At 33.7% G+C, this 26,456-nt stretch overlaps 6 protein-coding genes and 1 long non-coding RNA gene across 12 annotated transcripts in view; 4 read left to right on the top strand and 3 right to left on the bottom strand.

The window, feature by feature from the left end:
• Window positions 1-4,844, top strand: part of LOC128894290 (protein I'm not dead yet-like) — a 343,319-nt gene extending 338,475 nt beyond the window's left edge. Inside the window, exon 4 of the transcript XR_008461491.1 lies at window positions 4,779-4,844. The gene's annotated coding sequence lies outside the window, so the exon portion shown is untranslated. The remainder of the gene's footprint in view (window positions 1-4,778) is intronic.
• LOC128894302 (profilin) overlaps window positions 1-14,301 on the bottom strand; it is a 37,732-nt gene extending 23,431 nt beyond the window's left edge. Inside the window, exons 1-2 of one of the 2 annotated variants that reach the window (XM_054155971.1) lie at window positions 14,086-14,301; window positions 491-760 (exon numbers count right to left, since the gene is read on the bottom strand). In XM_054155971.1, coding sequence (XP_054011946.1) covers window positions 491-760; window positions 14,086-14,196 — 381 coding nt within the window. In that variant the 5' untranslated portion in view covers window positions 14,197-14,301. The remainder of the gene's footprint in view (window positions 1-490; window positions 761-14,085) is intronic. The other variant, XM_054155970.1, reaches the window with a different exon arrangement.
• A 729-nt stretch (window positions 14,302-15,030) lies between these two features.
• On the top strand, window positions 15,031-18,178 carry LOC128894228 (nucleolar protein 10). Its single transcript, XM_054155835.1, has 11 exons — window positions 15,031-15,269; window positions 15,356-15,401; window positions 15,471-15,685; window positions 15,769-15,905; window positions 15,994-16,206; window positions 16,290-16,518; window positions 16,603-17,022; window positions 17,105-17,396; window positions 17,478-17,715; window positions 17,800-17,896; window positions 18,015-18,178. The coding sequence occupies exons 1-11, from the start codon at window positions 15,204-15,206 to the stop codon at window positions 18,114-18,116; spliced, it is 2,055 nt and encodes a 684-aa protein (XP_054011810.1). The 5' UTR covers window positions 15,031-15,203; the 3' UTR covers window positions 18,117-18,178.
• Window positions 18,179-18,227: 49 nt separating this feature from the next.
• On the top strand, window positions 18,228-22,068 carry LOC128894253 (uncharacterized). Of its 4 annotated transcripts, none has more exons than XM_054155898.1 (7): window positions 18,228-18,450; window positions 18,915-19,031; window positions 19,107-19,348; window positions 19,432-19,809; window positions 19,988-20,168; window positions 20,240-20,455; window positions 20,683-22,068. In XM_054155898.1, the coding sequence occupies exons 1-7, from the start codon at window positions 18,382-18,384 to the stop codon at window positions 20,920-20,922; spliced, it is 1,443 nt and encodes a 480-aa protein (XP_054011873.1). In that variant the 5' UTR covers window positions 18,228-18,381; the 3' UTR covers window positions 20,923-22,068. The 4 variants fall into 4 exon arrangements, with proteins under 4 accessions (XP_054011873.1, XP_054011872.1, XP_054011874.1 ...); XM_054155897.1 differs by lacking the exon at window positions 18,228-18,450 and adding an exon at window positions 18,475-18,619; XM_054155899.1 differs by lacking the exon at window positions 18,228-18,450 and adding an exon at window positions 18,476-18,770.
• On the bottom strand, window positions 20,418-21,016 carry LOC128894310 (uncharacterized). Its single transcript, XR_008461496.1, has 2 exons — window positions 20,874-21,016; window positions 20,418-20,808 (listed from the first exon to the last, which is right to left on the bottom strand). It is a non-coding gene; the product is annotated as an uncharacterized LOC128894310 (long non-coding RNA).
• LOC128894285 (sperm-associated antigen 7 homolog) lies at window positions 21,840-23,292 on the top strand. The gene is made up of 5 exons (XM_054155941.1): window positions 21,840-22,068; window positions 22,149-22,216; window positions 22,294-22,382; window positions 22,449-22,786; window positions 22,864-23,292. Exons 1-5 carry the CDS (start codon window positions 21,990-21,992, stop codon window positions 22,986-22,988), a joined length of 699 nt encoding a protein of 232 aa, XP_054011916.1. The 5' UTR covers window positions 21,840-21,989; the 3' UTR covers window positions 22,989-23,292.
• LOC128894226 (exocyst complex component 8) lies at window positions 22,990-26,389 on the bottom strand. Of its 2 annotated transcripts, XR_008461481.1 has the most exons (9): window positions 26,203-26,389; window positions 25,761-26,122; window positions 25,380-25,682; window positions 25,162-25,309; window positions 24,561-25,070; window positions 24,341-24,471; window positions 23,653-24,069; window positions 23,251-23,562; window positions 22,990-23,164 (listed from the first exon to the last, which is right to left on the bottom strand). XR_008461481.1 is itself a non-coding variant. In XM_054155828.1 (8 exons), exons 1-8 carry the CDS (start codon window positions 26,255-26,257, stop codon window positions 23,356-23,358), a joined length of 2,133 nt encoding a protein of 710 aa, XP_054011803.1. In that variant the 5' UTR covers window positions 26,258-26,389; the 3' UTR covers window positions 22,990-23,355. The 2 variants fall into 2 exon arrangements, 1 of the variants encoding a protein (XP_054011803.1); XM_054155828.1 differs by having other exon boundaries at window positions 22,990-23,562.
• Window positions 26,390-26,456: the final 67 nt, after the last annotated feature.

The raw sequence follows: 26,456 nt of genomic DNA on the forward strand, positions 1-26,456 counted from the left end.
GTTAATATAGTTTGTAGAATTAACCAAAAAATGCGAAAAGTGGATAAAAGTATAGAAGCAATAAGCATTTGTACGATTCTTATGACGAACCATTTACAATAAAGTTTGTAACGTAGACACATTAGTTTATTGCTCCGTACGAATTAGAAAACATCAAATTTCCAGTAAAGTACTCTTAAACAGTTGTGCGAATACTTATTGCTTCAACATTTCTATCGATTAATTGTTTTTTTCTTGTTAATTTCGCAACTTACATAAATAGCTATTTCTTTTGTAATCTATCTATTCTAGAGATTTCCAAGAATATATAGAAAGTCATTGTTTATAAAAAAATAAGTTAATAAATTACAATTGTACACAGTATTTTTGGAAATTGATCGGTGTACGAATACTTTCTACACCCACTGTATATCTTTGCCTCAAATTTCAAAATTGTTGACAAAGTTTGGTTCTGAGATAGAGATACATGTATACGTAGCGTTATACCAACCTAATAGCCGCAGGACACGAGGTAGTCGCCGAGTTTTTCAACGACCGACGCGGCTTGCTGTGGCTGTATGGGGTCTTCGTAGAGGGAGACGACTACGGCTTGCGTCGTCTTCATGCAGTGGACGCCGACCTTGCCGAGTTTTGCCCTTATCACTCGATCCGTGCCCGACAGGTAAATGTACCTGTTGCCGGCCAAGGTGACGCCCGACGACGTCAGAATATCCTGTTCCTCGAATCCCTGGACCAATTTCGCCAGCTCCTCTTTACTTACCTGCGCACACAAACGACACGTGACACGCGTTCGCTTTCACGTAAAGAGAGCGAACGGAAAGGGAAAATAATCAGCAGACCGTGAACCGGCAAACATCGAGCAAAGTGCACTTAATTTCCACACTGACCCCGTCATCGACGCTTTCAATTCATTTCGTAAATACAATTAACGCGTTCATTGTCCACGGAACCGTATCTTCTCGTTAGTGATTAATCAAATTTCTATTATCGCGAACAATGCTTCTTAATGCGAACAGTTAAGAAAAGAAATGGCAGCGTTGCGTGTATTTCTTTTGTCTTCTTTCTTTGTTTTCTTGCAAAGGTTTTTCTTCGTTTAAATTTTAAACATTGTAACGAAGTTTGATTTTTTGTTGGAAAAGGATCTACGTGCAATGATTAAAAATTATCTAGTTATTTTAGTGTCTTTGAACAGCGGTAAATGTTGTTAGAAGTCCACGGAAAGTTATAAAACTCACGTCTTGGAAATGGAAGAAGGGCCGACGCATAAAAAAGACAAAAGTAGAGAGTAAGATAATAATGTTTGAGTAATGAGAAATGTAATGAGAAAAATGTTTTTTTTTTTTTTGTTACAAGCATGTAAAATATTAAACTTCTGGATTGATTCATGCTTGGATCGTGACTCAACAAATGCCGTCCGTACGATTAAACTGAAAATTAAATTAAACTGAAAACTCAATTAAAACTGTTATTTATAAACGAAAGAATATTTATTGTTATAATGGTATCGTAGACCTACGCACTCGAGTGGTATTCACGCTTCTAATTGTAAGTTGTCTTTAGTATCAGTAAACTATTAAAGTCTCCTAAAAATACAACACACATTAGACACATTGCTTCCCGTTTAACTATTTTAAAGCAGTCATCATTTATTTATAATCTTATACAGGGCCATTGCTTATGAAAAAATAAGAACAAAATATGCAATCAAATTTTTTCATTTAAAGCTTAGCTTTCAAGATAATCGAGTTTGAAAATCAAAGATCTGAGGCTTCATCTAATAGTTATTCTTAAAAAGACTTAAAGAATGAAACCACGGTACCGAGAGTTCATGCATCTGTAATTAGATGGCCACAGCAATGCATGCAACATGGTGGTCACCAGTTTTATCAATTTTGTAATTGATCAAATAAAATATTTGTTAAAAGTCTTCCATGTATTTTTTCTTGAACTCGGTAACTTTTAGCACTTGTAATCACAGTATATGGAACTTCGTGCACTTATAGGTCTTGGTCTCCTGTTTACGAATATATACCATTATAGGTGTAGATGCTCAATAGTTTTTTTAGATATTTGTGTTTGAAGTTTCATTACACGTGGACATAAAGATTTAGTTAATGGTGTGTAATTTTGTTTTTCGATTTATTTACTACCAATTAATCGAATTTCAAACGCATATAATAAGTAATATAATAAATATTTAAATCAAACACTTCATTGGCTGTGTCTGAAAACAAAAATACGTGAGATAAAAGGGCCGCGATCCTTCAAACTCACTTTGTTTATTACAATAAGATATAGATGTCTGCATCGATTTTCCTGTGACTTGTTAGTAAACCATGTCGCCCCTTGCAATTATTAATGAAACATTAAAAGTATTCTTTATCGAAGTTGACAGTTTAATTGTAATTCGAATAATCGAGACCATAAACAGGAGACCGAGATCTATAAGTGTACGAAAGTTTCAACTAAATCTGTGATTACAAGTGCTTGCCTTCTCCTTGTCAGTCGTGTAACAGCATACGTACGAATAGGATTTTCAAACTCGATTTTCTCGAAAACTAAGCTTTAAATGAAAAAATTTGATTGCATATTTTGTTCTTATTTTTTCATAAGGAAACACCTCGTGCCCGCTAGTATATGTTATTCGGCCGCACTCTGTATATTTTTCGAGATACATTGCTCGTTCTATCAAATATACTCGTTGCGAGTAACAAAGACATTTATTTATATGCGTAATTTTCATTATCGATTTCGTAAGCTTTTAGCTGCAATAAACGACTGCACAGTAGATTTAGAAATGATTTTTACATAGTATCTCCAGCTGCTTTGCATAACAGGTCTCTCCACTACATATTTCGTATATGTATAGGGTGTTTCCTTCAAAGTGAGCATCTAGAATATTTCTTTCATTTAAAGGTACGGGAAAACGTCGAAGGGAAAGATTGCCCATGTACCAGAACAAATTTACGAGTCATAATTTAAGAGACTTCAAGGTCATCGATATTTTTTTAATGGAATAACGTAACTTTTCTTAATACAGTGCTGTAGCTCATAAAAAGAAACGAATCCAAGTACATGAAACACGTTGACCTTCGTATGACCTTGAATAATAAAAATAATCACATTTTACATGGGAGAAAACGAACATTTAGTATACTTTAACCGTTAAGTCAAATATTTTAATCCTTTATTCTTATTGCTTATTCATATTCCTTGTTATTCTTATCTTTCTTCGAGTTCTTATTTTAAAATTGTTAATATTAATACAATTTCAATTTAATAATAAATTGAACAAGAATTATTAATAACAACTTTATGTAGTACAGGGTTTACTTTTTATGTTAAGATATACATTATAATTGATGACGACATATCAAATATTAATTATTGTAATTTATCCTGTGTCCTTAAGAGATGTTATCCCAGGTAAATAATACACAAAAATATATAGACAAATAAAACCAATGTATAGCGATTTGTTAACATTTATTCGATTGAACGATTTAGTTTTTATTCATTCATTATGAAATATTTCATTCTGCAATTCAAATATTTATTTTTATTCAAAGTGTAATGGATAAACATTTGTTTGTTTAGTACTTGTTATCTGAAATCTTTATCTAGAAAGAATCATCCATTTCTACCGTAACTTCGATAAAGAAGAATGACAGGAGCCGCGCGCGTTCAATGGTTGTAAAGTGACACGCTTATCATAGTTCAAGGTCGCGTTAAATTATCTCGTATTAAATCGGACCGCGTTAACAAATTGAAATACCTTCGTCCAGATCGTTTAGCACTCGACAATGTACAAGTAGAGGTCCAACTATTGCAGAACCTCGTTAACCAGTCTCGTGTACCGATTGAGTATTCGAAATGTAATGTCGAAGTGAAATGTTGAAAACGAAAGAACAGTCTCGTATTGAAAATTCATAATGTAAAATCATGAATAAGTGACGTGTGGACTGTGTCGAGAAATTTGTTTAAAACGCTTCGTAATCGTTTTGCCAGAATGGCAGGCTTTTTTTCTTCTTAGAATACATATGACCAGCTGAATTAAGATTTTATAGATTTCTGCACCATAAGTACTATGAGATGCTGCCTCCAGTAATATTTTTAAAAGGAAAGAACAATTAAATGACGACTGTTATTTATTGTCGCCTTCTTTAGGCAAAAATCGTTTTAGAAAAGGAGATTTCATTTCTTTCAAAAGTCCGTGCGTAGATCCTTTCATTTTGGATCAAATTGGTTCGGTGTTCGCATTACTCACACGATAAACTACTCCATGCCTTAAGGGGGTATTATCGTCTAGAAGTTTGTTTTTTCAGGAATTTTTAGGAATTAATTTTGCGAAAACTATCAAACCTACACTACCAGGGTTTTTTTATGCATAATAAAACACGTTTCAACTAACAACACAAATTTGTATGAAACACTTGATTGAAATCTATACAATTATGCGCAGCTATGCAGGTTGTGGCGTGAGATACTCGTTTAATCGGGCGCACAGGTTGTGGCGGTTCTAGTCGTCTTAGACAGAAAAACTTTGTTTCAATCTATATGAATGTAGTTATCGTCTGAACTAGAATTAAGTAAGTATTCAATTTTTTTATCGGAATCGCAGCTGTTTGAAAATTAAGGTTTAATTTTCCCGGAAAATTGTCAACTAAAATATGAGAGCAGGGCTAAAATATTCAAGCTATCGGTATAATTCTAGTTCAGACCATAGGCGATGGTGCCCTCGAAATGTGTGTAAAACCAGAAGTTAGTCGGTCCAATAGTTTTTGAGAAAAACGTGCGCCCGACTTGAAAAATGTCGTTTCGAGAAAAACGCGTTTAAAGTTTGCTATACATTTAGCACTAATACTGGTGAACAGCCTTGAAGCCTCTGTAAAACTATAAGAGATCTACGAATTCCAAATTAATATTTTAGAGGCACTTTCTCAAAACCCTAAATGATAAGAAAATGCAAAAAAGAAACGAAATTTTGAAGTTTCTAGATGATAATACCCCCTTAAGAGGGGTAAACCACATTAGGACTCCAAGTATTAAGTGTTTCTTGCGATACTTTTTTACAGAGAAGAATTTATGTAATGTTTTTACAACCTTGAGAATATTTTAGGTATGCTTTAAAGTGCATTTAATAATTTTTTTATTCCATTTGACGCAAAGATCTTTGAAAAATGCCGTTTTTTTTTTTCATAAATATTTTTTCATTACGTGTGAATGATAACGCAAAAACTAATTGACCGACCATTTCCAAACTTTATATACGCTTATCTTACTTAAATACCTTGAATATGAACTAAAAAATTGAAATGACACCATTGTTCAAAGCATGTTTTTTATTGCAAAAACAACTGCACAATATATGGTCAAAATTGATACTTCTTATTTAAACATTTCTGAAAGTAATTCAATTTGCAACTTTGTTAACTATAATTTAGTTTATTGTTCTAGAAAATATGTTAATAGTGTAAAGATAAAATTTAATTGATTACGGATAACAATTGTGACCCTCAGAATTCCCACCGATGGCAGACTCGGGCAAAAACTTGCTATAGAGCAGTGTTTCGCAAACTTCTTGTGTTCAAGGTACACCAAAGAAAAAACCAATGTTTATTTAATATTTTGTTATTATTAAAATCAATATAATATGAAAAGATGTTTAATGAGAAATGTGAGTCTGTTTAATTGAGCATAGGCGATCAAAATTTGGAACAATCGTTGATAAGGCTGCTCTCATCTCTACGTCGATCGTCCTCAAGCGTTCTCTTCTTTTTTACTTAATCGTAGCGAGAGTTGAAAACCCCAATTCGCATAAGTAGGTCATGGCAAATGTTAAGAGAATTGCAATAGCACGCTTTGAAAGCAATAGATACTCATTTTCTATATGCAGCAAAAAATGTGTTTCATGCAAATCCGACCACGAATAAAATATTCCTTATATAAACATTGCAACCCCTTTTTACCCCCTTAAAGGTTGAATTTCAAAATATCCTTTCTTATTTCCTGTATACATCATAAAGGAAACCTTTATGCAAAATTTCAGCTTTCTAGGTTCAAGGGTTTAGCCTGGGAGTTGATATGTCAGCGAGTCAGGCTTTCATTTTTATATTGTATACATATACAGTGGGTGTAGAATGTATTCGTACACCGATCAATTTCTCAAAAAGTTTTGTGTGAAATTTTAATTTATTAACTTCTTTTTTTATAATCAATGATTTTCTACATATTCTCGGAAATCTAGAATAGATATAGTCCAAACAACAATTATTATATAGTTTGCGAAGAAAATATTGAAAAATCGGTAGAAATATAGAAGCAAGTATTCGTACTGTTCTTATTGACGAACTGTTTACAGTTAAGTTCGTAACGTAAGCACATCAGTTTATTGCTTCGTACAAATTAGAAAGCATGAAATTTCCAGTAAATAGGGAAATGGAAAAAAATCCCATCCCGAATAACGTCAACATTTAGATAATTTAAATTACGTTACTTTATATAAATAACTAATTTTTTTGTACTGTATCTATTCTAGAGATTTCCAAGAATATGTAGAATATCATTGATAATAAAAAATAAATTAGTAAATTACAATTTCACGTAGTTTTTTGGAAATTGATCGGTGTACGAATACTTTCTACACTCACTGTAGATCGAAAGCCCTGACTCATTGACAGTATATACAGGGTGTCTACGTCAATTCTACAACAAATTTTCAACAAAAAATTACTCTTAGACATTTTCTTTGTGTCGCATTATTCTCGAGTGTTTTCACCTTTAATATTTTTTCTATGTTTTCGACTTGACACTCTATAAACGGCCATAACTCCACCAAATTACAGTGCAAACTTAAAACTAAATATACCATTCGAAAGAGCGTTAAATTTCCCCTCTCCCCGGTGCCAAACCAAAATTTATTATGTAAATTTAACAAGTGAAAAATTAGGTCAAACTTTACATTGTGAAAATTTAATAACATTTGACTTGTTCTCTATCCATTTTTCGGTTTCAAAGACATAAGTTGTTTGGCGGGCACTTCTTCGGGAAAAACTTCCTCGAAGTCTCAGCTTTTGTTGAATGGTATTGTCAAAAAAAAATTATATGGTGGTATTTTAGGGAGAAAATGACGTTTAAATGCAGAAAAGCGTTCAAAATGCCCGCGAAAGAGCGTTAAATTTCCCATCTCTCTGATGTCAAAACAAAATTTATTACGAAGATTTAACAAGTAAAAAATTAAGTCAAACTTTACATTGTAAAAATTTTTTAAAATTTGACTTTTTCTGTATTCGTTTTTCAGTTTCAAAAACATAGTCGTTTGGCAGGCACTCTTCGGGAAAAACTCCCTCGAAGTATCAGCTTTTGAATGGTATTGTAAAAAAAAAATTGTACGGTGGTATTTTAGGGAGAAAATGACGTTTAAATGCAGAAAAGCGTGGGTTTATAGGTGAAAATCGACTTGTTACTTTAAAATTAACTTGACATCGGGTTTGATGTATTTTTTAGTGACACTCCCGAGCCTCCCCAATTAGGAAAAAAACTGATTTCTTGACACCTCAAGCCTCTCCCAGCCGTGTGTAGAGCCTGAGGAGAGTGCGAGGTGAATAATAATTGTTTTTGAACATGTATCCATAGAATTTTCGTTTTTAGAGACTATTTAATCAATATCAATCTCGGCGTGCCGATAACTGATATGGAGATTGGAACACGATCGATTTCACAAAGCAAGAAATCGATATTTTCGGCGCAGGAGAACCGAGAAGTTTTGAATCAGGAGGCGGGCATTTTGAACGCTTTTCTGCATTTAAACGTCATTTTCTCCCTAAAATACCACCATATAATTTTTTTTTGACAATACCATTCAACAAAAGCTGAGACTTCGAGGAAGTTTTTCCCGAAGAAGTGCCCGCCAAACAACTTATGTCTTTGAAACCGAAAAATGAATAGAGAACAAGTCAAATGTTATTAAATTTTCACAATGTAAAGTTTGACCTAATTTTTCACTTGTTAAATTTACATAATAAATTTTGGTTTGGCACCGGGGAGAGGGGAAATTTAACGCTCTTTCGAATGGTATATTTAGTTTTAAGTTCGCACTGTAATTTGGTGGAGTTATGGCCGTTTAAAGAGTGTCAAGTCTAAAACAGAAAAAATATTAAAAATGAAAATACTCAAGAATAATGCGACACAAAGAATATGTCTAAGAGTAATTTTTTGTTGGAAATTTGTTGTAGAATTGACACCCTGCGTATGTCCGAACTTATACGTAGACACCCTGTATATACTTGCTCGCATAACTCTCGGGTATGTGTAGGTGCATTATCTTCACAAAACTTGACATTTTTCCGTGACATACTGCTATAGAGAACAGCTGGTATCTCTAAGATTTCTATGTGGAATGAATTGAAAAATATATAAACGTACCTTAAAACATAATATATGGTACCCAAAATATTTTCAAAGTTAAGAAATGTTAAGAAAATTTTTCTCGGTAAAAAAAATTACAAGAAACACTTCATATTTGGTCTCCTAATGTGATCTCCCCCTTAATATTGCCTCGCATATACATAATTCTAACATCAAAAAATACCTAATTTAAGTTGAAAAGGTTCATATATGTTCCTTTACGAGAAAAAAAAAATTGGAAAAATGGAAGCTTCGATATACAATATGTATAAAGACATAAGTGAGAGCAGAACCTCGTATCTACCGTTTCGCGTAACTCAAGGACTCGCTACATAACTCGAAAACATATCTTTCTGTAGACGAAAGAGCAAAGAATACCTTTAACGGCAATGTAACGTAAGCAAGGTCATATAGAAACCGTGACTCGTTAATTTCAAGTACAAATTAGCAAATCGGCAAGAGTTTTATCGTCGGCATACTGAAACGCATTCCAAAAGGTATACTTCCCTAACTAGCTGACTAACTGGTAATGTGTGTGCCATGAATCAGGCCAATGGTACACTTGATCGTTTTTCCTCGATCAACAACCGAGCGTGTGTCAGAGCAAGACACCTTCTTTATTGAAAACACAGTTTCGAATTCAGATTGACGCTAATATTCTAAAATTCTTAAGACGAATCAAGGTTTAATTGGAAACGTAATTAAAGTGCTTATCCTGTACAATTTAATTATTTCAATTATGCCATGATCAATGCCGAAAAATGATAACTGACGTGGCTTGTCACAGTTTCATTTCTAAGAAATTTATTAATGCATGTATGCGTTGTGCTTCTCCTTTTTCATTTACTGAGAAGAAAAAAATGATATTGCTTATATACCGAGAATTACTTGAATCAGAGCAACCAAAGTTTTTCTTTGAACAGACGTTAATCAACGTTATTTTTACATTAATGTTCGCAACAGCGTTAAGATAATCCCAAATGCAAAATATATTGCATCACATTGAAAGGAACATAAATAAAAAATAATGTAGTTCGAAAGTTCGAACGTCGCGATTACAAAGGCGCAACGAAACAAAGAATTCGACAAAACTGATCAATCTGACTTTTGTTTACGTAAAGATAATTGCGTTCAACGATAATGTTTATTTCTTGAGTTTGTGTTCTTATTACGAAACGGCACAGATAAACTATTAAAAAGGAGAATTAAAATATGAAATAAGGTAAAGAAAGATTTCTTTAAAAGATCCAGGCTTAATCAATTTAAATCTCGTACATGCTTTACGTATTTAGCTTTCGACTTCATTATTTAGGCACGAATACTACGTGTGTATTAAGTAAACATACCAACGTCATATATACATACGTAAATTATTTATAGAAGTTTAAAGACCATCGTTCTTTATCGTATTGGCTGTCGTTTAGCTTTTTTGAATATTAATTGATAAGTATCTTCTTACGTACGTCGCTGACGACATATTTATTGTGCAAATTAAGTTATCTAAGTACAACCCTTTTCGTCATTCTTCAGTTTACTGAAACTATTTAATCTGCTACTATTTGTAGATATATATAACTATGGTTGAAAGTTAAAAAAATTAACTATATCGTCGTTTTTATGCAAGAATCGTGAACATACGATTCGATAAATTTAAAAATTCGTAATTATGACATTGCTACCTGGTCAATAAACCTACAGTAACGAGTTATGGTTAAATATCATAACTATTTACAAATCTTTACTTAAAAAGTGCAAATTTTCATATTCATGATTCGGATATATGCTTGAATGTACTCTATTAATTTATTTATTAACACTCTGATTTGTATTATAACTTTTTTAATAACTAATATTATCTAAAGAAATTTTGTTGACTATTTAATATGCAATTATCAATAGTTCTCAACTTCTTATTAAAAAATAAAAATTTGGTATTCTTTTCACAGTAACACAGTATCAAAGTTAACATTTCTTCTTTGTATGGTATGCATAAAAACAATTGCCAAGGTGTGGGGGATCTTCACAATGTACAATTGTTCTAATTCAAGAAACATCAATTTATAAAGAATTTATAATGTAGATCTCAATGACGTACAGTGGGCGTAGAAAGTATACGTACACCGAGCAATTTCCAAAAAAACTATGTGTTAGGTTGTCCCAAAAGTTTCTTTCGCTTTATTAATAAGTAATACATGCACAATATTTTATGTTTTATGTTACATTACTGAATTGTGCACGATTCGTTTTGCTCCATTACTGTTATAACATGAATATCTATGAAGTTAGATTGTCTATTTATATAAACACGACCACATAAAATAATTGAGTGCAACTCGCGAAAGAAACTTTCGGAACAACCTAATAAAATTGTAATTTATTAACTAATTTTTTATAAACAATGACATTCTATATATTTCTCGGAAATCTCTAGAATAGATAGATTACAAAAAAAATAGCTATTTGTTTTAAGTTGCGAAATTAACAAGAAAAAAACAATTAATCGATAGATATATTGAAACAATAAGTATTCGTACAACTGTTTAATTTTTAAAACTTGATTAAAAATAAAGAAATTTACATTAATTTATAAGTATATGATACTTCCTTCGTGGGATTTCCTTTTGATTTTATAATTATTGTAACTTTTCTAAGCATTAAATTAACTAAATTATTAGTTATTCGAAGTGGGATCTTTTTCAATTCCTCTATTAGAGCCTTTTTTTAAAAGTACTTTCCTGGAAATTTGATGTTTTCTAATTCGTACGGAGCAATAAACTAATGTGTTTACGTTACAAACTTTATTGTAAATGGTTCGTCATAAGAATCGTACAAACATTTATTGCTCCTATACTTTTATCCACTTTTCGCTTCTTTTTTTTCCTTTTCCTTTTCCTTTTTCTTTCTTTCTTTCTTTCTTTCTTTTTCTTTTTTTCCTTTTTCTTTTTTTCCTTTTTTTTTTTTTTAATTTCACAAATTATATTAACTAGTAAATGTTGTTTGGACTATATCTATCTTAGAGATTTCTGAGAATATGTCAAATATCATTGATTATAAAAAAAATAGTTAAGAAACTACAATTTCACACAAAAGTTTTTTAGGAAATTGATCGCTGTACGAATACATTCTACACTCACTGTATGTCTGCATCATTTGAAGCCAAGGTGCAAACACGAGTCTAAATCTGAATTTCGTTAACTTGTCCGGGTACCGAGTCACCCTTCTTTACGATTCAAGTCACGGCACTGTGGGAGGTTGCCGGCCGGCATCGCCATTTTGGCATTCGTAACCGGAAAGTGTGCGCGCGAGGCCATGCTCTGCAGCTGGCGACCTTTATCTCTCTGCGTTTCACCGTCCGCATAAAAGCTTTCGTCGAATCCGAGAAAGAACACCGCTCCGCCTCGTAACCGAACGCGTTTCTCTTGCATCGTTCTTTCTCAAAAACATCGTGTCCGTTAGAAACGCATTTCGTGGATTATTTTTAGATTTTGGAACGGATTAACACCACCGTACACGGTTGACAAATTATACCCTACGTTACGATATCGCGTTTCACGAACGAGAAATCTGAACGATACGCGTTTCGAAGCAATATTGAATGCACGATATCGAGATTTCTATTTTTCCTCTCGAGAAAACCTAACATGATCAAAGGAAAATTCGCTTTCATATTTCGCAACCGCCCACTGATTCGATTTTCCTTTACACACGAGTCGAAGCAGGGCCGAATTAACGCATGGGCATTGGAACTACAGCTCCGATGGTCTACAACAGCTGGAGGGTCAATAGATTGAGTGAAAATTTTTCATTTATATTGTTTATTTAAAAAAGCGTTAGTGTTGCGTGAAAGAAAGACAGCGCATACACATATATATTTTGCTCATTGGTTGCAACAATGACACGACTCCAAATTTCCTGATTTGTTGGCGTAGAAAAGGCGGCAAATGACGTTTATAACACGTTTATCTCAAATCAGTATCTTATTTTACAAATTTGGCATTCCGATATAGTGTTCTTGCAAAATTATAACGATTCGAAACACTCACACTGGTTCCCGAAAAATTATAATTTTTTAATTATGTCAATGTTGTTACAAATAAATGATACACGCTGACAGAATTTGTAGCCTAGGGGTTTAAAAACTCCTAACCCGGCGCTGAGTTGAGGTCTCAGAATTTACCGACAGGATTCGCGAAAGCTTTTTAAATGAAACGCGGGTGGCGCGCCGATCGAGCTCAACCTTTCTGGAACTGACGGTTTTGCAATTTTAAATGATCCTACCGTTGACCGTTTGGCGAAAGTAGAGGATGAAAACGAAATTCATCCGTCGTTCGAATACGCTAAATAGCCGAATTATCTACGTTCAAACACTTTTCTCGATATCGGAATCGTAGACATGCGGTAAGATTTATTGCTTTTACCATCTACGTTTCGTTGCACCCGTGACAAAAGCTTAACCTAAACGATCGAAAAATTTGCACAAGTTATACGTAGGAGGTTACACGCATCTCCTTCGTTTGTAGAGAACCTCTTCCGAAGAAATGAGTCATCTTTCGTCACGATGAAATATGTAATTTCCTTCTGACTCTCGTCGAATATCGAATATTGGATCTAGAATATCTAGTATCTCCGATCTGAGCATGCCCATCAATTTCACGATCCCGGCCGGTTTTACCGAAAAGAAATTAGAGGCCACCATTTCCATGAGCAGCAGCGACAACGTGCCCGGCAGGCAGCCATGTTAAACGTAGTCGAAAATGGTTCAAGTTCGACCAGGCAAAATTTTCTGCGGTGAATATCGCCACACCCAATGTCGCGCAGGACTGATCAAGCAAAATCGATTTCTTGTAAAATTATCAGTGCAAGAAATCCATTTGCTTCATCGCGTGATAAATTATCCAACCGGCTAGGTAATTTACGGAGATGGATCAACGATGGCCGGTCCTGCGAGCATACTTGGGCGGTGGACGAAAATTTTACGAGAAATATTTCAACGAAGGGAAGGTCGCGACCGATTGATCGGTGACGAATCGAAAATATATTTAGCCGGCTTAGCCTTTCGTACGCTTTCCGGTCTAATCGGCGGCGTAGGTAACACGAGGTACAATCATGCCGGGTCAACACGCGGAACTTTCCAAAGGATTTTGACTACCTGAATGGACAGAAGAATTTCATTTTATTTCGGAAAAGTAAGACGCGCGAATGGCTACGTGGCACCATATTTTTGACGATGAAACCGACCGGCACTCGGCGTTGCTCATAAAACTCGTTTTGAACTTAATTATCGAGAAATGTATTGAAAGGTACGTTCGGATTCTACGAATTCAGTCGATCGTGTAACAAATAATATACTAATATGCATATGTACATACACGCGCACACATACGCATACATATATATGTATATGCACATGCACGTATGTACGTATTAGATATAGAGTCGCGGTAAAGAACTAAGAAAGACATTCGATGGTGTCGACCGACCGCAGCGATCAACAAAGAAAGAAGGCGTAGAGAAGACGAGAAACGCGAAAGGCTATGATGCGATTAGATTTTTTTCATGCGCGTTCAGCGTTCACTTTCTCTCTTGTCGGTCAAATAATAATAATAATGATGGCAATGATAATGGTAATAATAATAAGCCTCCGAAGCGTCAGTCGATCGAGATACAACGATTACTCACTTCGAAGCCTTCGGACTTTGCCCAGAGGTTGCCATCGTGTCCTGCGATCGCAGCTTTGGTAACACACCTAGACGCGAGCAGCTGCTTGTCAACGTAATCCTGCCAGCTCATTTTTTAACACAAGCGGCTCGACCGAACTGTTCACTACAGCACTAGACACAACCCGTCACCGACTGACTCCTCTCACGACTACCTATATGCGCTGAACGCCGGTCACACTTCTCTCTTACCCCTCCTTATCCCTTCGCGGTTATTCGCAGCCCCTCTTGGCTCCTCTTGAGCCACCTCGCCCCGCAAACCCCCCCTCCATCCAGGAATCGTATTCTCCCCACTCTCGATAGCCGGACGGTAATTGACTACCAATCAGTTCTACCAACTTCTAAACATAATAATCGAAATATCGAGTATCTTGGTCGCTATCTATCGAAACACGGTCGATAATTGCGAAAATTCTTTTTCTTTGTATTTTTCATCTTTTAACATGATACTACCTTTTCAGTTATCGGTTCACATTTAATCCTGAAATGTTCAACTCTGCAGAGTCGACTATACGTAGAAGCGAATGATGCATCATATCCGGGTGCTACAACAAAAAAGAAATATTTGGAAGATTGATAATAAAATAAAATTAGTAGGAACTAATAAAATCATCGATGAACTTTTTAGTTCAAAATTTTATTAATTCTCCTAGTGATTTTCGTATCGTAAAAGTACGTTGTGGCGGCCCCTTTTATCAGGGCCGGTGCAAGGCAGGTTCAGTGCGTTCGCCGAAACTCGGCCCTGCGTTTTGAGAGGCCCCCCGATCTACGAAAATTTTGATTAACTTTTTACGGAATGACGATATCATTAACAGATGCAAGACATTTCTCTATATAATGTGTAACAGCATTCGTAACTAAATAATCCCTCGTTGAAAAATTTAAGTGTAGGATTTTAATGTGAATTCAGGCCCCGCAAAAGATCATGCCGGTCCTGCCTTTTATACAGACAAGAATGTATGTACTTTATTTCTTACCATAATAATGCTCCACGTGCTTTTTCATTTGAGTTTTACTTTTTCAAACGATATGAACGACAGATTTGACAAATTTTAAAATTCGTTTATATCTTTAATCACGATGCAAGTTTCTTGCCCAAACGATGTAAAGATCTATAATTTGAGTGCTGGAAAGTCCCTTCCAGAGGTAAAATATTAATTTATTACTTTATTATTTATTTTTAACGTCACTCCAATTTTAATGATTTTGGTCTGTAATTTTTATTTCGTCAGTGGTTATCGGAACGGAAACGGCGAAGCTTAATAAAGAAAAATGTTGGTAAGTGAGGTTGTTTATAGAATATGATTATGTGTGAGCAATCTTTAAGTAATTATAACATTTTTATAGATATACGTCGACGAATTGAACTTATCCAGGACTTTGATATGCCTGGAGTTAGCACTTCTATTAAAGTTTCAAAAGATGGACAATATATTTTTGCAACAGGAATATATAAACCACGTGTAAAATGTTTCGATGTAAAGAATTTGTCTTTAAAATTTGAAAGGTGTTTCGATTCTGAAGTTGTTACTTTTGATATCTTATCAGATGATTACAGTAAGGTACACACATATATGTATATTTATGCTATATATATTTGTTCCAATAGTCAAAACATTTACTAAACTTTTCTTTTATGTTACAGTTGGTATTTTTACACTGTGATCGAACCATTGAATTTCATGTTGCCCATGGCAAATATTACAGGCTCAGAATACCACGTTTTGGAAGAGATATAAAGTATCATTACCCATCTTGTAATCTTTTTATTGTGGGAGATAGGTTTGTTACTTCATACTTTTAACTATAAAAATTATTTAAGGTAACATTAAGATAGAATTTATCTTTAATAGCATGCATTCTATTACAGCAACGAGATTTATAGAATAAACCTTGAGAGAGGACAATTTTTGCAATCTTTTGTAACAGATTCAACATCGATAAATAAATGTGAAATAAATCCTGTACATCATCTTCTCACCACTGGAACTCAAGAAGGAAAGGTTGAAGCATGGGATCCTCGAACAAGGAATAAAGTGGGCACCTTGGACTGTGCTTTGTACTGTGTTGGACAAGACAATAAGTAAGAAAATATATTATAATGTACAATATTCAAATGAGAGTTTTATTTTTCTACGAGAATAGCATTTTTTTTATGTTGTATAGGCTAGAAGCAGTTCCTGCGATTACTAGTTTAAAATTTCAAGGAGGCTTAACACTTGGAGTGGGTACGTCGACTGGACAAGTATTGTTATATGATATTCGTTCTAGCAAACCTTTCTTAGTAAAGGATCACATGTATGGATTACCAATCAAGAACATAGAGTTCCATCAGAAAATGGATATGGTTTATTCTATGGATAGTTCTATTGTGAAAATATGGGAGAGAAATAGTGTATGTAGAATGATAGCATAATCTAGTAACAAATTAAATTCATTAAAATTCATTAAAATTTCATAAAAACGATTTGTTATCCAGGGTAAATTGTACACATCGATAGAAGCTCAAAATGATTTTAACGATATGTGCGTCATACCAAACACTGGAATGTTCGTAATTGCTAACGAAAATACGAAAATGCAAACCTATTACATCCCTAGCCTTGGGCCAGCTCCGTATTGGTGCAGCTTCTTAGACAATTTGACAGAAGAATTAGAAGAATTAAATTATGAAACAATTTATGATGATTATAAATTTGTCACTGAGAAGGAATTAGACGAACTAGGTCTATCGCATCTAAAAGGCACTAAACTTCTTCGAGCCTATATGCACGGGTACTTCATGGATATTCGATTGTATAGAAAAACGAGAGATGTGATGAAACCTTTTGAATTTGAAGAATATAAGAAAAAACGAATTCAGCAAAAAATACAAGAAACCTGCGGCAGTAGAGTACAGGTATTATATTATAGTATCTTGCAATGTATTCTATAGAATGCCATATGTAATGTTTTTTATTTCCACTTGCACATACTTGAAGGTTCAAAAACTACCAAGTGTAAATAAAGAACTTGCGTTTAAATTAATGGACGATGAAACAAATATGAAGAAGAAGAAGAAGAGCTCTTCCAATCTTCTTAAAGACGAACGTTTCAAAGCACTGTTCAGTAATCCAGACTTTCAAGTGGATAAAAACTCGGAAGAGTATTCGTTGCTAAATCCTGTTATTTCTCAGCTTGATAAAAGCAGAGCTAAAAAATTGCAAGCTAAAATAGCTGAAGAAGAGGCGCAACAAAAAATGGAGATTGATCACGAGAACGATGAAAACCAAGGTTGTCGATGTATATAATACTACAGTTGCGTGTAATTATGTGGTAGGCACTCTTAAAGACAAAATATTTTCGTATTTTCAGACAATAGTTCGGATGAAAGTTTCATTCATGACGATAGTAGTTCAGAGGACGAAAAACCATGGGTAAGAGAAGTAAAAAAGCAATATCGATTGATAAAGAAAAATGAAAGACAGAATGAGGTAGAGGATGAGAATGTGAAAGATAATGAACAAAAATTAGGAAATCATTCTCGGCTTTATGAAATCAAGGAACATGTAGAGTTCAGAGATGCAAAACCGGTAGCAAAGAGGCAAAATAAGTACGTGTATATTATTACGTAATCGGATAAAAAGAAATGTCAGTATCGGGCTAATTTACTATAACTTTAATCTCATATTTTTAGGGCTACCTTGGGAGACAGACTAAAAACCCAGGAAGCTCTTGGTGTTAAAGTTTCTGGTTCCCGTGGTAACAGAGAAATGACTTTTGTCGTTGGAAAGGTATTCCTTTTACGAATAGTTATGCGTATCATATGCTGTATAATTTATAAAGAAAAATGTTTCATCTCGTGTATGTAAATATGTCGTATGTAAATATGTCGTATATTTCTATTCGTAGAAAAAACCAACTGGACGCGCAAAATTTCAAGTAAGAAGGCACGGAAAGGACCATAAACATCTTTTAAGACCAGCAGGAAACCTATACAGAAAGAAACGTTAATATTGATTGTTGTATTTAGTTCTTTATTTTAAATATTAAACTATTTTATTTTGTACAGTAAACACTTTTTTATGTTCTTTTCGTTCCATCAGTTTAGAGAACGGTGACCTCCCCTTTCCCAATATCCCATACTAGAAATTGTTGTCTGTAGCATGAGTAAAGTAATTTGTTTCGACGCGATGTACATGTATATCTTGACAGAGGTGAAGTGTCATCTCAAAAGATTGATATAATGAAATTCATACGTTAGGGTGAATCACACGAGATGCCGATACAAATGTTTTCTTTTCAAGTTCAAAAGCACTTCGCTCGTCTGTCGAGAAAAATGACATTGGTGAGTCTTCCGTTATTTCATTTAATCTTCGCTTTCTCAATCGTGTATAATGTTTATCGTGTTACGATCTATGACAGTGCAACTTCTTTCTGTGTAAATGTACAAATATGTTTGTATTGAATTTCAAACTTGGGCAAGTGTAACTGTCGTATTTGAACAAAGAGTCAAGGTGATACTTTTGCTCTTGCCAATCACTGTTTACATTGATTTTGAAGATCTGTTAATCATATTGAACAAAGTGTCAAAAGTTGTGTTGTATTCCAATGGTTTCTTTTCCCTTTTCGTCTCTGATGGAATGTAAAATTCAATTTAATGATAATGTAATAACATAAAATAGTTGTATTATTATATTTTTTTTATAATGTTCTCTTCTTTTCTTCTCTTTTAATCTTTTCTTCATAAAGTTTGTAAACGAAATCAGTATTATATATTTTATGTACTAATGCTAGTGCTATTTTTTACAGGTCAGTTCCAACAATGAATCAAAAAATGGAAAAGATCCTCCTCAGTCAAATCATGAAGAAACAACACAAACATCTACATTATCTGGATTATCAGACCTGCAAATGCAAAGTACAGATGTAAGATGATGTCATTTTTAATGATTTCTTTCTTAGCATAACTAATTACACAATAAGTATAACTTTTAAAATTAGGTTGGGGAAATAACTGAAATGCCAGATTTTGAGATGCTTAGTACATCAGCAGTACTTCATTACTGCAAACATAAAATATTAAGGCCGTATCTGAGATTATTAGGAGTAATGGGTTTGAGACCTATGAGCACCGATGATTCTGATCGTCATCCTTGTTATTGTATTCTCATCAATTTTCATACATTTCAAGTTACAATATTTATGTGTATTGGGTATATTTTACAATACATGGCATGCTTCAGGTAAGATTATCATGCGTTCAGTTTATAATGCAGTTCTTATTTAAGTGAAATGTAATTGCAAGTAAATATAATTATTTCCTCAGAAGGGACAGGGGATTTTGCTATAAGATAACACCATTGGAATTTCAAATTATGCCAAATATAAGTGAGAATCACATGCATGAAATGACATGCTTTGGAAATATTGTATTTAGCTACTTCGTGCCTAGTGTATTGCATTTAGTAGCATATTTATACACTGTGTATTTGTTCCGTATTAAAGAAAATGAGCAGTTACAAAATTTAATGGAGAGAGCATTTCTTCTCTCATCCAATCCTGTAAATCGTGGAAATCAAAGAAAACTTGTACAAATACTATGGTTATTCATAGCATTGAGTGTTGTATGGATAATTATGGCATTAGTTACAGTAAATATTTTAATGGCTCGAGGCAACATCATGTTTCAATGGTTAGAACACAGGTAAGTTTCTTGACACAAGCTTCATACAAATGATTTTATTTGTTACAATGCATAGTATTATTTAATTTGGTTTGTTTTAATCATAAAATTATTATATACGTTCTATATTTCAACATATTTATTTATATTGCATACATTATGTTATTTTGCACTTCTTTCGTATTTATTGTTTGCACAGTCCATATCACATAAAAATAACATTGAAAGTGTTTTTAATCATATGCACATTATGGCACGATATGGTTCAAGGAACAATTATAACCAGTTACTGCTTGCAAGGTCAACTTTTATTGGCACATCTGTGCTTTCTTCGTGGGAAATTACTACATCATACTTTACCTGTCATCGACTGGATGAGGGTTTGTAAAACGACTTATGGGCTATTTTTCCTTTTTACCTTTTAACAAAAATAGCTAAAACCATGTTTTAGGAAATTTGTGAATTCAAAAAACTATTGAAATATTTTAATGATGAACTGGGTCCGGCCGTATGCATCTATACAATTATAAATTTGTCATGGGCTATCACTGGAACGCTTTGGTTGCTTCAATACGATAATAGCGACGGACTAAGTAATCATGTCACTTGGGTCGAAATAGTAAACGTCATTTTGTGGATTTTAATATCGGTAGCCCCGTTTATTCAGGTACGTTTGTCAATTAAATATGTTTAATTAATTTAATACAAATTATAAACCGTAATTAATTTATTGAAATTTTGTGTAATTTTTGTCGATAAATACATGATATATACATATATTGATCGAAATACATAATTCAAGCTCGAACATGTTTTTGTGAATGCGCTTATCATGAGACAGTGCGTCAAGGGGGAAAAAAACATGTTCAAACTGATTATCTTGTTTCCTAATAGGCAGCACGTTTGACTACTGCTTGTTCCATGATTCAAAGTATCGGACACGAAGTGCGCATCCGACCATTTGTTTATCAATGCACGCCGGGCGAGGATCTTGATACTATACTTCTGTACACATCGTCACTGAAAATGTGCGCCAGACTATTTAGAGTACCGATTACGGGAAGATATCTTTGTCTACTACTTACTATCAGCAGCATCTTGATCCTCACGTTAGGACAATGTCACTTTCTGTGATTTTTGTATTACGTTAAATTCAGTTACACAAAACTGTCTCTGTTGTGTACCCTTCATTTTACATGTGTAATTAGTCGACTTTTATTGTATAATAATATTTACGTTCTATTTCATTCTCGGTTCACCCACAACTTATTCAAGTTGTCTGTTATTCGAGAAAAATATATAGCAATGAATCTAGTGCTATATGTACTTATATACATCAAGTTTTCACGAAACTGTAATTGTAAGGAAGTAACCTTATAATAAATGGATATTATTTATTGTTCTTGTTGTTGCATTTATTTTATAAAACTACACCAAATCCTTTCTGATTTTGAAGAAATCTATTAAACAAATAAATGATGCGCATTAATTATCCTTTGTTTGTTCCTTAGTTTGTTCTTTATTCAACGATAGTAAAACTTTAAAAATTATAAATCTTATATCCCTATATCTGAATGTGTATCATTCTATAATACTATTTGCAATAATGTTACTAAAAGCTGCTTAGATTATTCGTATTCACGCATAGTTGGTAGTTAATTAAATTTGTAATTTTCGGTAACAATTCCTTTGAAAGGACTGGAATTAAAATATTTTACAAAGTAAATATAACCGTACAAAAGAAAAACATGTAATACTTATTAAAATTTTTTTAATAAGGATCTAATTTGTTCTGGAAATAAATTGATGAGCGGGTAAAAAATATTGTTATTTTTGAAAATGTAGATATTTGTTTTTCACAAAGTTTTGTTTTAACAACAAAAAGGCATAATACATAGTAAAGCTTTATGTATTCATGACTTCCGAAATTAGCGTATGTATGAGTGCATGTGTATGTCATTAATGCACTATTATTTTAATTCTCAACAGATATTTTGAGTAATCAGCAATTATACAATTATTTATGAATCTAGATATGTCAGATATATGTATGCAATATGTATATTGTTAATTTTGCACTCGATACGTGTAGCTGAATACGATAACTGTCATAAGTTATTATTCCTGTTTCCGTATCTTATAAAAAACCTTCGGGACAAGAGATTTTGGTGATACTCGCAGAGATAATATTATATAAAATTATGGATTTACTGGGATCTATTTTGAATTCAATGGACAAACCTCCAACGATCAGTGATAAGCAAAAGGCAGCAATAAAAAGTTAGTTAAAAGTGTTAACCTATATCACTCATTTTTCGAGGAAGTATTCTAATATTTACGAACAAATTTTTCCCTCGTAGAACAAAAAGAGGTGTATCAGAAGTATCAAAAGGTAGAAGCTGAAAAGTTAAAAGTTTTTCGAGAAAAGGTTTAAACTTTTTATTTGTCACCTTATTTTCATTGAAACAGGTTATATGCCCATTACCGTTCGTTATTATGTTTTAGGTTGAAGGAAAAATTAATAAGTTTCTTCAGGATGATGTTGCAAAAGAGTATAAATTCCCTCCAATGGATCAAATCCATAGAAGTATAATGTACATAAAAAAAATGTCATTTAAATTATATACACGATAATATTTTAAGTATATTTTATATTGTAGACATGATGTTGCTGAAGTGGCAAATGTATGGGCATACTCTTTTGGTGAAGAAGGCGTTGATCGATATATTATGATTTTCAAGAGAGAGTATGCTCCATCAGAAGATCAATTAAATGTGTTACGCAGAGGGGAAGAATGGAACGAAGAAATAGCAAAGAGGCTAGTCGAAGAAAGGGAAAGACAAGCCAAAGAAGAATTAGAAACTGCAAAATCTAGAAAACGAAAAGATAATTTTGTACCAAATAGTTATTACAAGGATAAGTATCAGCACTTAATAGGAAAAGAAGCTGCTCTAGAAGCAGCTAAGAAAACAGAAGCTAATAGTAGTTATGGCTGTGGTAAGTATACGTTACCACTTACCATTTCTTTATCCTAGCAAGATACTTTTGTCATTAATCGTAAGATATGATTTTAGTTCCCAGTGAAAATAAAAAGGATCAAAGAAGTATAGAGCAGACATTGGCGGATATACGAGCAAAGAAAAGGAAATTGGATGGTACTACTGATGCGTCGAATTGTCAAGATAAAAGTACAAAATAGCGAGGCACGTTATAATATTTAATAAGCATTCAATATTGTTTTTAATTCTAGATTATAAATATTTTTTGTTAGACATATGACTATGTACAAGATATGTCGAGCATTATTATAAAGCTGTTCATATTCTTTTGGTTGTAGCAGTTTTCATTTGTTCGACATTAGTATTATTTGTGTACCTGCGATAGAAATGGAAAGGAAATATTACTTTCCCAATTCAGTATATGTATTGATTAAAAAAAAGATAAAATTGACTTATATGTACAATATAATACATCCGTCATATTAGACGGATTGAAACGTTCTACTTTTTCTTGCATTTTCTTGTATACACCTCTATATACAGTACAAAGTATATAATCTGATGCAGTTAAATGTATTCCGTAGTCGAATACTTTGGTATCGAAGTTCTAGGAGCAGGTTTTGGCTTTGTCGGAGACAATGAGTCAAATACGATTTGTTCTTTGAGGGCTAACAATTTTTTGAAGGTTTGATTCGTCGCTGATTTATATAGCTCTAATCCTCGCATAATTATGACATCTCGGACATAGGTTGCATTGTCGTGAACCACCTGTTTCTAAATTCATGGTAGAGAAATAGAAATATTTATTAATGTAAACGACAATGAGATTACGTAGATAGAAAAGAAAGAAGACAAATTTGTTACCTCCTGCTTTAATTTCGGATTTGTAAGCGACAAAATTATATGCTGCACTTGAGTTCGCATTACAGATACTAGAACTCCATCTATCGTAGCCATAAGTTCCGGAGTAGCCACGCTGAGACAGTCCTCTAAGAGACTGACATAAATTTTCGAGAAAGCTAATGTGTTATCGGTCAACGTTATCCAACGGTCGTTTGGTATATAAGATGATGGTACAGTTATTCCAAGATCATCCAGTTCGGATAACAGTTTTTGAACATTTTTGCTAGTTTCTAAATTAGTCGGCCGCCAAGTATCTTCAGCTATATGAACTTTTACAGTATCGACGTACTTTTCACCAGCTTCCTGTATAGCTTTGGCTAACGGAGATCTAAGTTGGCCGTCTAATTGATAACGAAAATCCATTCCTAACTGAGTTAACTGAAAATGAAACGATACTTTAACATTGCATTTGTTACATTTTAGATCAGAGGTTGGTAAACATTGTATAAAAAAGATTAAATAATGTAAATTCGGAATTTTGCGGACCAAGAGACAATATCGAGGAAATTATTTACATAATCATATATAAAATACAAAACAAAATGTACACAATTCATTTATTAATAACATATCGAATATAATTTCAGTTCATAATTACTCTTCATTAGAATTAAATAAGTAAGTTATTTAATCTGTAAAAATGTCATACCTGATCACAATGACTTCGAACGGAGACTATACACTCTACCAAGGTACTCAGGGACACTTGCGGGATAAAAAGTTGTTTAGTCAAATGCGTCGTCAAATGTTTCACTTCTTGACTGCACCAGACGACCAAACCTGAGTATGCACACAGAAAGGAGGCAAGTAAGAGAATATAAATTGATGTTTGTATTGCATAGTGCTCGGTTAAGTTATGCTTAAATTACCAGATGTGCAATTTGTAGATTGTGGAAAAATTTTCAGAAATTCTTTTGCAATTTCCACAATGTTGCTAAAAGCAATTGCACTAAGTTGCTTCGCGTAAGGTGCGATAGCTCCTTCTCTTTTAACTCTTTTCAAACGTGCTTTTAGCACGGCACTGCACAGTCGCAAATACAAATGACATGCTTGAGCGCTTCTATTCAGTTGTATCAAAAGTCTTACTACACGACGCGCGCTTCTTAAACCGCCACCTTGGAGCGACTTTGCTTCCGCGCTTAATTCAAGTTCTTTTGTTAAGACATCAACCAACGACCGTCCTCTATCGTTTACTTTTGACTGAATTTCAAGTAAAAGTGGCGTTGTTTCAGCATCTTTTAAATAAGATTTCGCTCTTTCTAAAAGGCTGTAAGCTTCTTCAAAGTGACGTTGAGCTATGCAAGAATCTAGGTCTTCTGCAACTTCTAGCATCCACTCTGGCGGAGGTTCGTGATATTCCGAATCTTCGTCGTCTATACCTACAAAAGAACGACTGAAAAATTTAATTTAATTTAATTTAATTTAACTTAATTTCAGTCAACAATATGATTTTACAATTGTCAAACATACCCAGGGTATTGGAATCGAGAGACATCGACCGGGAAGGTGCTGTCTTTTCTTCTTTCAACCGTTTATCATTATGTGGTGCCTCGTCGGTCAGATTGTCTTCAGCCAACTTCATTTTCTTTGCTTGTTCGCATTTATCCAGCCATTCTTTCTGCAAGATTAATGTGATGTGGATCTTCTTTTCTCGAATTTTATAAATACTGCTTTTGTAATACACTAACTTTACTTATTGCAGTTGCACACTGGAATACTCTTGTATCAGAAAACACTAGAAGTTTGAATGCCCATTTCACAGTTCCAAGATCTCTAACATTAACAACAGCTAGACTTTCAAGATTATAAACTGCTTGCATTTTAAACTTGGGTGGTCCTCTTCTGTTGCCATTTGCTAACCAAGAGGCAATCAGTAAAACATCGTTAAATAAATACGCGTGAACTCTTTTTAATGGTGTTCCTTCTAACGAATCTAACTCGAGCAAAGAACCTTCATGTAAGCATATACGCCCAGGTGTTTCTGCTAAACTCTGTAAAGCCGAATTAGAAGTTAAAAACATTATCGTTTCTTGTTTCTGGATAAGAGAATCGATATTTAATTAAGTTACCATAGCGCCTTCTACATTTTCTAACAGTTGCATAAGTTTTTGCTTCTGTTCTTCTTCTTTAGAGATAGAATCATTGGTATTTTCCACTTGAGATTCCGATAAGTCTTCGAAAATAACACCTGTAGTCCTAGTGGACCCCAATGTACTCAATAACGAACGCTGTTCACTTAGTAATTGTGACAACTGGTACATTTCACTTTCCAAATGCGAGATTTCTTTGGCAGTTTCTATAAATTGCATATAGTTTTGGTAAACATTACGTTTTAACTGTGCAGATGTATTGTTTGCGAGTTCTTGAATTTTGGATCGTTGTTGCCTTAATTCGTCTGCACCGACACATTGTGCACTGAGCTCCTTCACAACTATAAGAAAATCAAAACTTCATATTTTTTTAAAGCATTATAACTACAAGTGTTCTGTTTGATCGAAAAATCTTACTTACACTTTTCTGGATTAAAATCTTCAGTTGTAAAGACTCTTGCTAAACTATCGGCCATCGTAAAAAAATATTCGCTCCTTGGTGTATCAGAGATTGTTCATTTTACGGATCGACAATGTTATAGCCACCTGGTGGCCACATTAGAAACTGTCAGAAACTGTCGTGCCAGATGTGAACCATTGGGAGTCCTCGGCCGCTACATTCGATTTTCCCCGCCATAGGACACATACAATTGCACAAGCCTTGTATACGTGGAC

This window comes from Hylaeus anthracinus, unplaced genomic scaffold (assembly GCF_026225885.1).
Source record: "Hylaeus anthracinus isolate JK02 unplaced genomic scaffold, UHH_iyHylAnth1.0_haploid 3, whole genome shotgun sequence".
NCBI classification, from domain to species: Eukaryota; Metazoa; Arthropoda; class Insecta; order Hymenoptera; family Colletidae; genus Hylaeus; species Hylaeus anthracinus.